A 15,116-nucleotide genomic window follows, 5' to 3' on the forward strand; every position below is an offset into this window, starting at 1 on the left:
ATATATACATATATATATATATACACACATACAGAGAGAGAGAGAGAGAGAGAGAGGGAGTTGGTTCTATTTCTCTGAAGAACGCGCATATACCTGACATTAATACAGACTACATTCTTTACCTATCTACCCTATTCCTCCAGCTTTATCAATAGTATCACTTAAATACCTCTAACATATCAGTCCCTATTTAAGGACAGATATTAATTAAGGACAGACCTGTAAAGATAACCTTAATTTTGTGTATAAGAAAAAGCCTAAAATAGATAAAATTTATCACCAACTAATAACTGTCAAGGAATTTTAAATTACCAAAGTAAAATGAAATACCCCAAACCCACTCCAACTCTACTGAAGAAGAATGAATCTCTATAATGGGGTCTTTACTTTCAACAAGTTCCCCCAGGTGAATTAGATATGCATGCCCCCTCATTAAGAATCAGTGGGTCACGTTACAATGGCTGAGGGCACTTTGTTGCATGATTAAATGGGTCTCATTCCATACTACTTAAGCAAGTTTCAAAAACTGTACTATGAAAATCCCAAGCCTGATGAGTTTCAAAACTTTTAAGAAGTTCAGCACCACAAATCACATCAAGATAAATGGCAGTCTGTGAGCCTCTGACACTCTCCCTCAGTTCAAAATGAGTACTCCCCTCTACTATTTGTAAGTTGATTCTGTGCCATGTATATCCTCTCTTACACTTAAACTCTTTGAGAATCAATTCCATATTCCTAACTATTGATACTTTAGCCCCTCCCTACAAAGCCCCTCCCTACAAAGCTTAATAAATACTTATTAAATGAATAAGGGTTCTAAGGGGAACTGTTTTGTAGCAAGTAGCAGAAAGGAAATTAGGTCACTTTTCATTCCTCTTCCCATCAGCCCCATCACCTCCACCACTACCACTCCCCAACTCGCCCACCCACCCACCCACCATCCCCTCACACACACACAAACTCAAAAAATAGAATCTGTAAACTAAGAGGACATTTATCCCTTTTTGCCAATTCCTCCCCAATAATGTGGCATGGATTCACCATTCATATAGAAAGGTATTAACTTTCTGAGTAAATGTAATTTAAAGTCTTGTAAAATTCACATTTGAGTGTCATTTAGGATAACAACAGCTAAAAACATTCTAAAGCCTGGAAACAAAATTATGCAGCAGAATAATCCTTTGGTTAAAGAGGAAACAATAGGGAACATTACAAAACATTGTGGCAGAAGACTACAGGTAGAAATTGGTGGGATGCCAGTAATGCTGGTAAGACAGCAGCAGGAAAACTGCTTCTGAGCACATTTGGAGACACTGAATACAAAAGAGCTAATCTTTCAACTCAAGAAGATAAAGGACTGTAAATCTAAAGAAAAAAGGAAGACTATAAGGACAGAAATCACTGAAATAAAAAACAAAACCAGAAAAAAGCAAAGAAGATTAAGAAAACCAAAAGTTAGTTCTTCGACGAAAATATTAAAAAGATAAACCTCTGGAAAAACCGATAAAGGAGAGTTGGTGACGTGAATTAACAAAATATGTTCTAAAAGCATGAAATAACCACAAACAGAACAGATTTTTTTAAATTACAAAATATTACCAGCTATATATACTAATACATTTGAAAACTCAGAAGAAATGGATGTTTCTAGAAAAATAACAAAATTGGCACAAAGTATACAAAAATTGGAATTAATTGATGATAATTAAAGAAATTTGAGTGGATTAATCAACACCATACACAGAGAAAAAGGAAATCCCACTCTTTTTTCCCCACTTTTTATTTGGAAATAATTTCAAACTTTCAGAAGAAATGCCAACATAGCACAAAGAACATCCACAAACCCTTTGCCCATATCAACCTACTGTTAACATTTTGACCCATTGGTTCCATCATTTGCCATTTGCTCCTGGCAAGCACATAGCCCTCCCTCTCTCCCCACTCCATGTAATTTATCTCTAAATATCTTCTGTATGTATTTCTTCAGAATAAGGATATTCTCTTATACAACCATGCCACAATTATCAACCTCAGTAAATGTTACATTGATACAATAATCTATGTCCCCAGTAGTGTCCTTACAGCATTCCCCCTCTCCCCACCTCAAGTACAGAATCGAGTGTAAGACCATATCCTGCATTTTTCATGTGCCTTCAGCCTCCTTTAACCTGGAATAGTTCTTGGCCTTTACCTTATGTGGCACTGACATTTTGAAGGACATAGTCCTTTTATTTTGAAATAATATGGTCCTTTTTTGAGGTTTGTCTGATGTTTCATCACGACCAGATTCAGGTTATGTATTCCTGGCTGGAAGCCTTCATAAGCGATGTTGTGTCTTTCTCAGGGTATGATATCCAGAAGCATGCGATATCCATCTGTTTTGGCGCTTGCAATTCCACTTTTAGGTACTTCTTAAGAGAAATGAAAACTATGTATACAAAAATGTCCCCTGTAGCTTTTACTCCTAATAGCCAAAAACTGGAAGCAGCCCAGATGTTCAACAGGAGAATGTAAACAAACTGTAGTATATTCATACAATGTACTACTTCTCACAATAAAAAGGAATGAATTACTAATGAATGAAACAAGATAGATAAATCTTGGAAGCATTACACTGAGTGAAAGAAGCCAGACACCAGAATAAATACTGTATAATTCCATTTAAACAAAGTTCCAGAATTAGCAAAACTAACCATGGTGATAGGAATCAAATCACCGGTTGCTTCAGGGAATTCTGTAGAATGGGACATGAAAAAACATGCTGGAGTGATGGAAATGTTCCGTATCTTGATGGGGTGTGAGTTACACAGATGTACGCATTTGTCAAAACTGATCCAACTATACAGTTGATAACATATGTGCATTTCACTGTATGTAAATTATTTCAATTTAAAAATATAAGCAAAAAAGTCAGTATTTTCCTCCCCAGCAATAACAAAATAGAAAATAAACTATTAGCAATAACAAAAATTATAAAATAATTTATAGAAATTAACCTTAAAAATTACAAACACTTATAGAGAAAAAGTGTTAACTCTAATAATGACCATAAAATGAAGAGACAAATAAATGAAGATCTAATATGTTCATGGATGGAATGCTACTAACAGCAGAGTAAAGACAGCAATTCTCCCCAAAGTAATTCACCACTCAAATATAACTCCTATCAAAATACCTGAAGGGGGACTTCCCTGGTGGTCCAGTGGTTGAGAATCCGCCTTCCAATGCAGGAGATGTGGATTCAATCCCTGGTTGGGGAACTAAGATCCTACATGCCACAGGGCAACTAAGCCCGCATGCTGCAACTACTGAGCCCGCACACTGGAACGAAAGATCCTGCGTGCTGCAACTAAGACCTGACGCAGCCAAAACAAAGACAACAAAAAACCCTGAAGGATCCTTACTGTATAGGGCAGGAAACCCTACTCAACACTCTGTAATAACCCATATGGGAAAAGAATCTGAAAAAGAATAGATATATGTATATGTATAACTGAATCACTTTGCTGTACACCTGAAACTAACACAACATTGTAAATCTACTATACTCCAATATAAAATAAAAATTAAAAGAAAAGACAAAAACAAACAAACAAAATAACCTAAAGGATCCTAATGTTCTAAATATGATATGGAAAAACCGGTCTAAGAATAACTACATTAACAAAAAAAGCAAAGACAAGTGTTTCACCTTGCCAGATAATTAAGATTTACTACAAAACCACCCTAATTCATCTGTAGTACTGGGAGTGCAAAAGACAAGCAACTGAAACAAATACTCCCAAATGCATTTGTTGGCATAAAAAGTCTCTCATTAGAAGCAGCCTGCACACAAAGGGCTTGATAAATACCCATTGAATGAATGAATAAATGACATCAGGCCTTCCTGAGGCATCTGCCACATCATTAACTACGTAGAATTCACTTGATGATTCTAGTAACTAAAACAAGCTTCTAAAAGTGTTCAGTGGAAAAAAGTAGGAAAAAGAATGAGATTAATAGCATTATACCCTGTATGTAAATTTTAAAACATATAAACAAAACATTATTTTGGAAGAAAACACAAATATATGAAGTAAATACCTGAAGGTCAACTGGAAAAACACATCAAATATACTCTAGGGTAAATGCCTAACATGGGGGAGATAGGAGTGAAAATGAAGACAGAAGATAAAAGAGTAATGATGTAAAATGGAGGAAAAAGGGGGACCCATACAGAAGGTGGCATAAACAGAGTATGATCAATCCAATCCTAAATATCTGATGTCTCTAGAAGAAAAGTCTTTTTTTTAGTGTGTCAGGCAGTTTAGATTAAAATATTAATCTAACTTTTACAAATAAACTAAAGCTCAGAAGTTAACTGGCCCAAAGTCACTCAATTTGTGACTACAAATCTAGATCTACCTCTCCAAAGCCTACGATCTTTCTCTAGTGCTACATTTCTTATTTAATACTCTCTGGTCAATAGATAAATGAAAAGAAAGGTGAGAAAATAACACTAATCCATTCCCTTAAGAACTGATGATGTTAGTCATGGCTAGTTACAGCAGAACATAAAAATATAAGAACTATTACAAGGGAGGGGCAATATTTACCTCTTGATTTAGAAAGCAGCCCCAAGAGATAAATACAAAGCTTTGTAGTGTAGTGGGCTAGGGCATGGACTTCAGAGTCAAAAGACCCAAGTGTTAATCCCAGGTGCATTCTCTTGGACAAATTATAAAACCTGTATGTCTCCACTGTAAAATGGGAAAATGAAATAATGCATGTGCAATGCTTAGCCCAGCATAGAATATGCACTCAAATGTTAGCAATTGTTATCAGCTACTATCCTTATCTTCTTTCATTTATCAAATTCCAGAGTAGTGTAAACAGTTGTCCCTAGGTATCTTGGTTCCAGGACCCCCTGCGGATAGCAAAATCCACAGATGCTCAAGTCCCTTGCAGTAGGCCCTCAGTATCCCTCCTCAAATGGAAATGGGCTGAATGGTTTGAAACATACAAGTATGAGGCTACTCCAGCTTCCTGTATCCCTTCTGGCTGCAAAACAAATGTTTACGAGCTGACACTTACCACTCTCCAAATACCTTCTATTTCCACTCACAAAAACTTATCAATCACCTCTCTTGAAAACAAGGCCCTTCTCTCAATTTTCAAGCTCTTCAGGCTATCTGAGACTTTTAAATTGCTGACCATTCAAAATGACCTCCTTAAACCTCTTTCCACCTTCCCTAGTTTCCGCTGTCAGAGCTTTACTTTGCTTGTCACGTTTGTTTGTTCTAGGCATCTGCAGAAACTACATGTTCAAAAGTTCTGTTTCAAAAATGATCCCCTCTATGAGGACAGCTCCAGCCCAAATCTCATTTTCACTGAAGTCTGCATTTAAGTGCCTACATAACGTTTCCACTAGGGTATTCTACTCGCCTCAACTAACATCTCCTTCTCCTTTAAAACTCTTTGCAACTCTTCCAGTTCTTTTTTAACACCTCCAATTCTTCTAGTTGTCCAAGTTAAAAGAAAAAAAATTAACTCCTCTTCTCTCTTTGAACTTTACTTCACAGATTCATCATTTTAGACCCTAGAATTTATTCTCTCAACCACAGTAGGTTCCAAGAAAGCAGCTACTTTTTCTGTTTTGTCTGCCAGAATCTTGCACAGAAGGCAGCACATAGAAAAGCCTCGGTAAACATCTCTTGACATTGAGATGGACAACAGAAAGGTGGTGTTGAAGACAAAGAGCTGGTTAGAGGCAAACTAAAACCCAGTTCTTCTGAATCGTAGCCCAATGCTGTTTCTACTGTACTGCATTGCCAACTTGCCAACCTATCACCAAACCAGATCATTTACTTCCTCAAAATCTCTGCTCAATGAACCCTCTTCATTTCTACTGCCAAGTCCTTGTTATGAAAAACTTCAACTATTCCAATTGCTTTTCATTTAGTATTCATCCCTCCAGCCTTTCTCCTGTAACACATGATGTCAAAATAACACTCTCCAAACACCACTTCTTTTGCTGGATCTTTACTGCCTTACTCCTTGGTTTAGCTTGCAAAACCCATCACAATTTCCAGAATACACTCAGCCCTCAGCATCCACAGGTTCCACATCTGGGTAGAGGGAGGGCTGAGTGTACTACGCCATTTTACATAACAGACTTGAGCATCCAAGGTTGGGTCCTGGAACCAATCCCCCACGGATACCAAGGGATGACTTTAGCTTTTATTTTCTACTCAGGCTTGTCTGCTATCACTTCCACCCATATCAAGTACATCGTCTCTTTTACTCATAACCTTTCTCATTTCTCCTGACAATTAAGTACTATCTGCCCACTGCAGGCAGGCAAGCAGACACACACACACAAACTAGGTAAAGGCCACTATTCATATTAGCAGCACCAGTGTATCTTATTTCAGTTCATGAAGCACCTGTATTCCACAGAAGTAAGGTATATGAACCACACGTCATTTCTCTTAAAACCACGTCTTCCTTGACAACTCCAGTCCAGTTTTTCCCTTTTTTAAGAAACTACTAAACAATTCAGCTCTTTGTATTGTTCACTAACGCTCAAATCAGATACCTTAGAATATTAAAAGTGCAAAAGAAAAATCTCAGAATTCATTTAATTTAGCAGTAATGACTGGAATGCACAAGAGTATCCCAAACTTAACAAAATCTCCAAGGTAAGTGCCGTAGGCATGTTTGTTTTTTTTTTTAAAAGCTTCATGAATAATTCTATTATTCATTCCTTGTAGAGCCAATCCAGTCAGCCTCATTTTTTAGATTAAAAAATTGACAAAGAAAAGGTAAAGAAACTTGCCTAAGGCCACCTCCCAGCCTACAGGCAGCAGAGAGTAGTGGTTAAGAGCACAGGCTCAGATTCAGGCTACTTAAATTCCAGCTCACTGCTTACTGAGAATGTAGGCAAGTTGGTTAATTTCTTTGTATCTTTATTAATCTCTTTAAAATGCTGTGTGTATCTCAAAAGAGTTTAATTAGGACAAAATGAGTTAGTGTATATAAAACACTTAGAACAGAAATAAGTGCCCAGAAAAGCTGCTCAACATCACTAATTATTAGAGAAATGCAAATCAAAACTCCAATGAGGGGCTTTCCCTGGTGGCGCAGTGGTTGAGAGTCCGCCTGCTGATGCAGGGGATACGGGTTCATGCCCCAGTCCAGGAAGATCCCACATGCCGCGGAGCGGCTGGGCCCGTGAGCCATGGCCTCTGAGCCTGCGCGTCGAGAGCCTGTGCTTCGCAACGGGAGAGGCCACAAGAGTGAGAGGCCCGCCTACCGCAAAAAAAACAAAAAAAAACTCCAATGAGGTATCACCTCACACCAGTTAGAATGGGCATCATCAGAAAATCTACAAACAACAAATGCTGGAGAGGGTGTGGAGAAAAGGGAACTCTCTTGCACTGCTGGTGGGAATGTAAACTGATACAGCCACTGTGGAGAACGGTATGGAGGTTCCTTAAAAACCTAAAGATAGAATTACCATATGACCCAGCAATCCCACTACTGGGCATATACCCAGAGAAAACCATAATTCAAAAAGACAGATGCACCCCAATGTTCACTGCAGCACAATTTACAACAGCAGGGTCATGGGAGCAACCTAAATGCCCATCAACAGACAAATGGATAAAGAAGATGTGGTACATATATACAATAGAATATTACTCAGCCATAAAGAGAAACGAAATTGGCTCATTTGTAGAGACGTGTATGGATCTGGAGACTGTCATACAGAGCAAAGCAACTCAGAAAGAGAAAAACAAATATCGTATATTAACGTATATATGTGGAACCTAGAAAAATGGTACTGATGAACCGGTTTGCAGGGCAGAAATAGAGACACAGATGTAGAGAACAAACGTATGGACACCAAGGAGGGGAAGTGGCCATGATGTGGGGGGGATGAATTAGGCGATTGGGATTGACATGTATATACTGATGTGTATAAAATGGATGACTAATAAGAACCTGCTGTACAAAAAATTTTAAAAAAGAAATAAGTGCCCAGTAAATGTTCACTGTCAATACTGGAAATAAAGGATTACAGCCAAGCTCTAACTTAGTTTCATGCCCTTTCCACTACACCAGTACCTACCTATATTTTGACAAGCAGCTTGTATACTCCTGAGGGCAGAGCTCAAGTCTCCTGCTTCTTCAGCCACCCCCACCACACCAAATACATTGTTGGCAACAAAATAATATTGATATTTTGAACAGATGTATGGATTCCTACTTCTAAACTCTGATACCTCAGCCTAGGATCCTACTTCTGCCAAAGCACCCAGGATGAATGAATAATAAGAACTTACATAATAGGGCTTACTGTGAGCAAAGCACTGTTTTAAGCACTTTACACATTTTCTCCTGTTATCAATTTCAAATACTCCATAAAAAGAAATCTAGGGCTTCCCTGGTGGCGCAGTGGGTGAGAGTCCGCCTGCCGATGCAGGGGACACGGGTTCGGGCCCCGGTCCGGGAAGATCCCACATGCCGCGGAATGGTTGGGCCAGTGAGCCATGGCCGCTGAGCCTGCGCGTCCGGAGCCTGTGCTCCGCAACGGGAGAGGCCACAACAGTGAGAGGCCCGCGTACCACCAAAAAAAAAAAGAAAGAAATATAAAATAAGCTTAGTACTTATGAGCCATGTTAATGCTACAAAACATTTTCTACCAAAGCTAGTTGTTACTTTTACAGAAAATATAAAATAATTTTAACTAGTGATTCATTACAAAAACAAAGTCCTAAAATAAAACCAAATTTTCTTTCAAAAAATTCGGCGTTTATGAAACTAGTATATCGCAAAGGATTGACATTCCTATACTACAAATACTCAAAAGCAATTTCCATTCCCTTGAGACAGGTACAATTTTATTTTTGGAATCTACTTTAAAATATGGTCTTGAAAACAAAACAGGTAACATACACCTGGCACTAAAGTACAGTCTGCAACATGTACGTTTTCAACAAAGAGTATTTAGTTTCTTACTAAAGTATTTTAAACATATAAATGTTTCTACCTAACAAAATGTTTGTGGATATCTATCCACAAGATATTGTGGATATCTATCAACTCTCTCCTAGTATGACTGCCACTTTAGGGCTCCCTGTCTCTAATGTCTGTCCTTTCCAATCCACTCTATCCCCCAGTGATCTAACTAAAAGATCAATCTGACCTCACTCTCCGGTTTCTCCTATTTAAACTAATTCACTAATTCTCCTCTCAGTCAGGTTAAAATCAGAGTTCACCTGCACAATAATCAAGTCCCTTCAAAACCTGGCTCTAACCTCCCTTCCCATCTCTCTCCACCAACAGGAATCTTTCCTCTGCCTGAAACAAAATTCTCCCATCTTCAACTAGACATTCTGCAAAGCATTTTATGGATGAGAACTGAGGCTCATAGAAATAATCTGTCAGAGGACACACAGCTAGTGATAGACCGTTATCTAGAATACAAAGTCTTCCTTTCGAGTTTCTAAAGACCTTTTAAACTATTTTTGGTACCTATTTGTCAAATGTATGAGAATTGTTTGAATGTCAGGCTCTTCTCATTAGCTCTATATATGAGCTTCTCCAAGATGATCCTTTCGGGTTCAGGAAGAAAAAAATAGATTTTTTTAGTCTTAAAAAATAAATTAAACCACTCTGCTGGGGGATGCTGATAATGGAGGAAGCCGTGCACGTGTGGGCACAGAGAGCAAGTACTAAAGGTAATCTCTGTACTTTCCGCTCAATTCTGCCATGAACCTAAAACTGCCCTAAAAAATAAAGGCTATTTTTTAATTAATTTAGCTTTATCAAGATTAATATAAGGATTCACACTTGATCTGAAGGTCAGCTGGTCATAACAGCAGAGACTATACAGTCAGAAACCTGAGGAAAGAACAGAAGTTCCACAAACAGTGGGCTTTACTTCCAGCACATTGTGAGGCACTGCAATTTATGTGTGCTCAATGAAGGAAATTTAGGGATTATATTATTTAGTTTTAACTAAACTGACTCTCACAACATGGAGAAGTAGCTTTGAAAAAATTCCTGCAAAGACTGCAAAGATAATAATGCAAGCACAAGCCAACAAGAAAATAGCAGCGCTAAGTACAAGCTATTTCATCCACATTCTGATGTAAAATAATCTAGTCAGTCAATCACACACCTCTCATCAAACTACTACTTTTTAAATAAGAACAAAAAGGTCTGTTAACATAAAGTTTTACACTGTTTATTTTCTTTCTCATCTTTCTTAATCATCTAATTTGTGTAATTTATTATGTGTACCAATATGCTATTAGTATACTAATACCATATTTACATATGTATAAATCTTATAAACAATTAATTACATATTAAAGGTGCATGCACAATGCTTTTCTGATGGGGGGAATACAAAAAAATTTGAATATCCACCACTTAAGGCACTTGACCAAGTCTTTTTTTTTCCTCTTTAGGGTGGTCATCAATCTTCCTAGTTTGCCAGGACCAAGGCGGGGTATGCTAGGCTTCATAATGGCCCCTCCAGAGATGTCTGAGTCCTAATGCCTGAATATGTTGCCTTACATGGTAAAAAAGGTCTCTGTAGAAGTGATTAAATTAAGGAATTTGAGATGGGGAGATAATCCTGGATTGTCTGGGTGGGCCCAATGTAATCACAAGAGTCCTTGTAAAAGGAGGCAGGAGGATCTGTCATTAGTAGATGTGGAGACTGAAGCAAGAGGTTGGAATAATCCGAGGAAGGAGCCACAGAATACAAGCAGCCCCTAGAGGCTGAAAAAGTCAAGAAGCAGACTCTTCCCTTAGAGTCTCAAGAAGGAACCAGGCCTGCTGACACCTTGACTTTAGCCCAGTTAAGACTTATTTTGGACTTCTGACCCCCAAAACTGTAAGATAATAAATGTGTGTTGTTTTAAGTCACTAAATTTTTGGTAACTTGTTACAGCAGCAATAGGAAACTAACATAGGGGATTCCTGGGACTTAGGACTTTCACTGCTAAAACCAGGATAAGTTGGTCACCCTATTTTCACATTTTCAATGCCCATAACAACATCTGGTACTTAATGAACATGAGAAAAACTTTTGTTGAATGACTTTATGATGAAACATACAGATAATGTACCCTTACTATTTTACAAAGATCTACCATATATGTTATCTCATGTTATCCTCCTAACAACCCTGTGGGGTGTGAATGGATTAGTTTTCCCACTTTTAGGATATAAGGACTAAGGTTTAAAGAAATTACAAAACATGTCCAAGGATGCAGATCTAGTAAGTGATGGAGCCGTATCTACAATATAGGTTTCCTGACCTACAGTCAAAGGATTATAGTAGTCAGGATCCCATGAATCAGGCGGCCTAGGTTCAAATCCAAGCTCCAAAACTTAATAGCTGCTTTACCTTAGTCAAGTTATTTAACTTTTCCACTTCCTTAACTATAAAATGTAAAAGTAAATTATCAATAATACTAATAGGGTTGTTGTGAAGATTAAAGGTGCTAAAATGTGCAAAGTACACACCACAGGTTTGTCAGAGATAGTTGACAATAAATAATAGCTATCATAATTATTCTTGCCACAGCTATAGTACACTTATGCCTAAAATACTCTGTACTATTTGATAAAGAATCACATGAAGTATGCAAAAGGAAAAAAATAGCAACCAGAATGAATAATAAGAAGGATAGGATGAGTCTTTTGTGAAAGTAATCTAAGGTTAGGACTCCAGGCTGGAAAGACAAAAGGAGAGGGGAGACATAAGCAAGATCTATAAATATGTGACAGTATAAATAAAGTGATTGCAAAATTCAGTAATATTCGTAGGATGAGGAGTTTAGAAACTTACAGAGTATTGTAGTATAAACACATAGCACTCATAAATCTACAAAATGGTACGGCTTAAAAAAGAAATGGATCACAAAATCTTGGAACACTTTATAAATGACAGAAACAAAAATGACTCTTTGCAAAACTTGTCGAACCCTACAAGGGCATTAGGCTAAGGGAGAATGGAGATGTTGAGAAATGACCTAACAGACCATCTTGTAGCAAGAGTTAGATCTCCAGCTGAGTCAGTGACATAATTTAATTATTCCAATTTCCCAAGGAAGAACAGCCTCAAAAGACACAACATACCCTTTGCCAATCACACCACACACCACTTCTCTTCCCTGATGTCATCATCACCCTTCCAAAAAATTCTCAAGACTTAATATCCTATAATGCCTTTCCACGGCCTCAGTAAAGAACAATTAAAATATCTTAAAATTTAGCAGCACAAACAAATCTCAAAACAAACTAATCCAATTGTTTCTTAAACAAAAGTTTCTTAGACTTTGCACTATTTACTTAATCCCTCAACATCCATTTTTCACTGTGAAAGTCAACAAACTTTACAGAACTTTATGACTATTATTTTCAATACTAGGCTGATTTTTTTTCTTCCCCAACAGGTCATGATCTCCTCGCTACTTCCAATGAATAAAGTTGAGAAACCATATTGAGGTCAGCTTAAGCAAAAGACAGCCCGAAATTAAACAAAGTAATAGAAGTATGGTTAATTTAAATCTGCAAATGATTTTAAAAACCACACTGTAATGCTTGATTTCACTGCCACCAGCCAATTAATTTTTTTTAAATCATGTTTAAGGGTAGAAACTTGCAACTGGTAGATAAGTTAGTCCTGGAGATCACAGTATAGTGAGTATAGACAACACTATTGTATTATAATTATCAACTTGCTAAGAGACCAGATCTTAATTATTCCCACCACAAAAAGAAATGATTATGTCATGTGATAGAGATGCTAACTACTGCTACAATGGTAACCGTATTACATTATGTAAATTCATCAAATCAACATGTTGTACACCTGAAATTTACACAATGTTATATGTCAAGTATATTTCAACTAAAAAAAAAAATCAGAGATCCTGGTGTTTTAAACTTGAATGAAAAGTGTAACCTCTTTGCTGTCTCAACCATTTCAGAAAGTGATGAAGAATAACATGGCCTAAAGATGGGCAAGATCAAGTAGAAAGAGGAAAGAAAAAACATATATAACCTACAAACAACTAAACAGCCCCCAGAAAGAAGTGGATATGAACACAAGGTTTCTGTATCTCATGTACAAATTTAAATTTAAAATGAGGTGAGTGGACTCATCTCCTACATGCACTTCTTGGTAACCAACATGATACTAAAAAGTAGAAGGTGAGATAACATTGGTCTCATTAAAGGGTTCGGAATGAACGTCAAGAGACCAAATTTCTTGTTCTCTAAAACATCTATCAACCTGCCAATCAAAATTGTTCAGCCAGGCAAGTGTTTTCTTTTCTTCTTATTTACATATTATTTTCTATGAACAACAACTCTACAACTTCAGTGTCTTTGGAATCCATTAGGCACCCACATAAATGAAAAAAAATTGTTGGTGTTTTGCAGAAATAAGCTGAACAAGAAACTTAGTTTATCTAGATTTTAATGTAACAGCAAATCACTTTGACTGAAGAAGCATCTTTACAGTCAGCAAATGTCACACATCTCTGAAGAAACTCCCTCGGAGGGCAGAATGGATGTTCCAAGTATAGTAGTAGCGATCCTTTGACTGACAAGCTTTCTCTTCTCCTTCAAAAAACCCCAAATGTGCCAGGGACTAACAGAAACTCCACAAACTTATAGACAAAGCACTCTTCCCGCCTTCAAAATGCAGGACTTATCCTTCCATTACTACGGGGCATTATCCAATCCACACTACCAGAAACCCCTGTACACACTACACCCTAAGACACTGTCTGCTAAACAGCTTATCATCTACCCCTTGAAAAAGTGCTTCATAACGCCTCCCAAAAGTCTCGAAGAACAGCAACCCCAAGTGTACCCGAGGCCAAAGACTAGGAGAGAAAGGTCCAGGAAAACCAGTGCTCGTACATTAGTCACCTTCACGACAAGTCGCGTTTTTAAAATTGCCTGTGGGGAACACATCACATCCGACATACCTTATGCCCTTCCCACACCATGAAAACAAGTGGCTGCTACTAAGCCCGAGCAACTTGCCCAGCCTCTATCTGAACACTTCCCACACACAACCCACCATCACCAAGGGCCAGGGTAACCGGGTACAAAGGCACCCAGGCGCTTCCCTCTCCCACTTAGTCTCTGTAAATTCCAAAACGCACCACGAAAACCTCCGCAGAAAGGGCTGCCAGGCCAGCCCACCGAGGAGTCACAGAGTAATCGGTTTGTCGCTTCATAGGAGCCTTGGAGACCCGCACCCTAAAAGCCGGGATGATTTGGGGGTGTGACCTGGGCCGCTCCCTGCCCCCCTCTCCCCTCACGGGAAACTCCCGTGTGGTCGCGGCTACTCACCAGACCAGGGAACACAGAGAGAGGAAGGAGACTAGGGCCAAGGCCCGCCGGTACTTCTTCATCTTCTCCTCCTTCTTCCCCCTGCCAGAAGGCGGCACATCCTCTCGGCAGCTGCTACTGCCGAGGCCAAGATGGAGGAGCCGGAACAGGAGAACGAGGATGAGACCGAGAGTTCGAAGGGCTGCGGCGCTGGAGGAGCGCCTCCTGAGCGGCTCGCGTGCTGGCCGCTCTCTCCCGGGGGCCCCCAGCGGCGCCGACGGGTGCGCTTCACAGGAGGCTTCCGGGGACCGCCGTTGCTGCCGCGGCCGCCAGCTCGTCCGTGCCCGCCTCCTCCAGCCGCCGCCGCCGCTGCCGCCCCATATCCCCCCCGCCCTCCCCGGTTCTCGCTCCGTGCTGCCGGCGACCAACGGCCGCTGCGTACTGGCCTCTCAACAACCAATCACCGGCGGGGCCGCGACACCTCATACACCGCTGAGCTGGAAGAATACGCGTCACCCACGTCCCGCGGCGCTCGCACCCCCAACTAGCCTCCGCGCGGGCCACACCCCCTCGACGTCTCAGGCGGCTGAGCCAGAGGGAGGAGGACACAAAGCAAGAGAGGCGGGGGTGGCCACCGCCCCGCCCATCTCAAGTCCCGCCCACTTCAGGAAGTCCGAGAGGAGCCTTGTGACCCTCAGCCTTCTTCGTACGATGGCCCGCCCTCTAGCCCAGGGCGCGCCGAGTCCGTGCAAGGGCCCTTGGGA

The 15,116-nt window shown here is 39.6% G+C and overlaps 1 protein-coding gene across 7 annotated transcripts in view; it reads right to left on the bottom strand.

The window, feature by feature from the left end:
* SUCO (SUN domain containing ossification factor) overlaps positions 1-14,759 on the bottom strand; it is a 76,342-nt gene extending 61,583 nt beyond the window's left edge. For 4 of the 7 annotated variants that reach the window (XR_003428558.1, XM_027086302.1, XM_027086303.1 and 1 more), the window contains exon 1: positions 14,374-14,548. Coding sequence is in view for 6 of the 7 variants with exons in the window: in XM_027086302.1 (XP_026942103.1) it covers positions 14,374-14,435 (62 nt within the window). In the remaining variant the exon portion in view is untranslated. Of the gene's footprint in view, positions 1-14,373 lie in introns of all 7 variants that reach the window. The other 3 variants (XM_027086307.1, XM_027086304.1, XM_027086301.1) reach the window with 2 other exon arrangements.
* Between the last annotated feature and the right edge of the window lie 357 nt (positions 14,760-15,116).

Source organism: Aethalodelphis obliquidens, unplaced genomic scaffold, assembly GCF_003676395.1.
Source record: "Aethalodelphis obliquidens isolate GAN/ISIS:26980383/991018 unplaced genomic scaffold, ASM367639v1 scaffold55, whole genome shotgun sequence".
NCBI classification, from domain to species: Eukaryota; Metazoa; Chordata; class Mammalia; order Artiodactyla; family Delphinidae; genus Aethalodelphis; species Aethalodelphis obliquidens.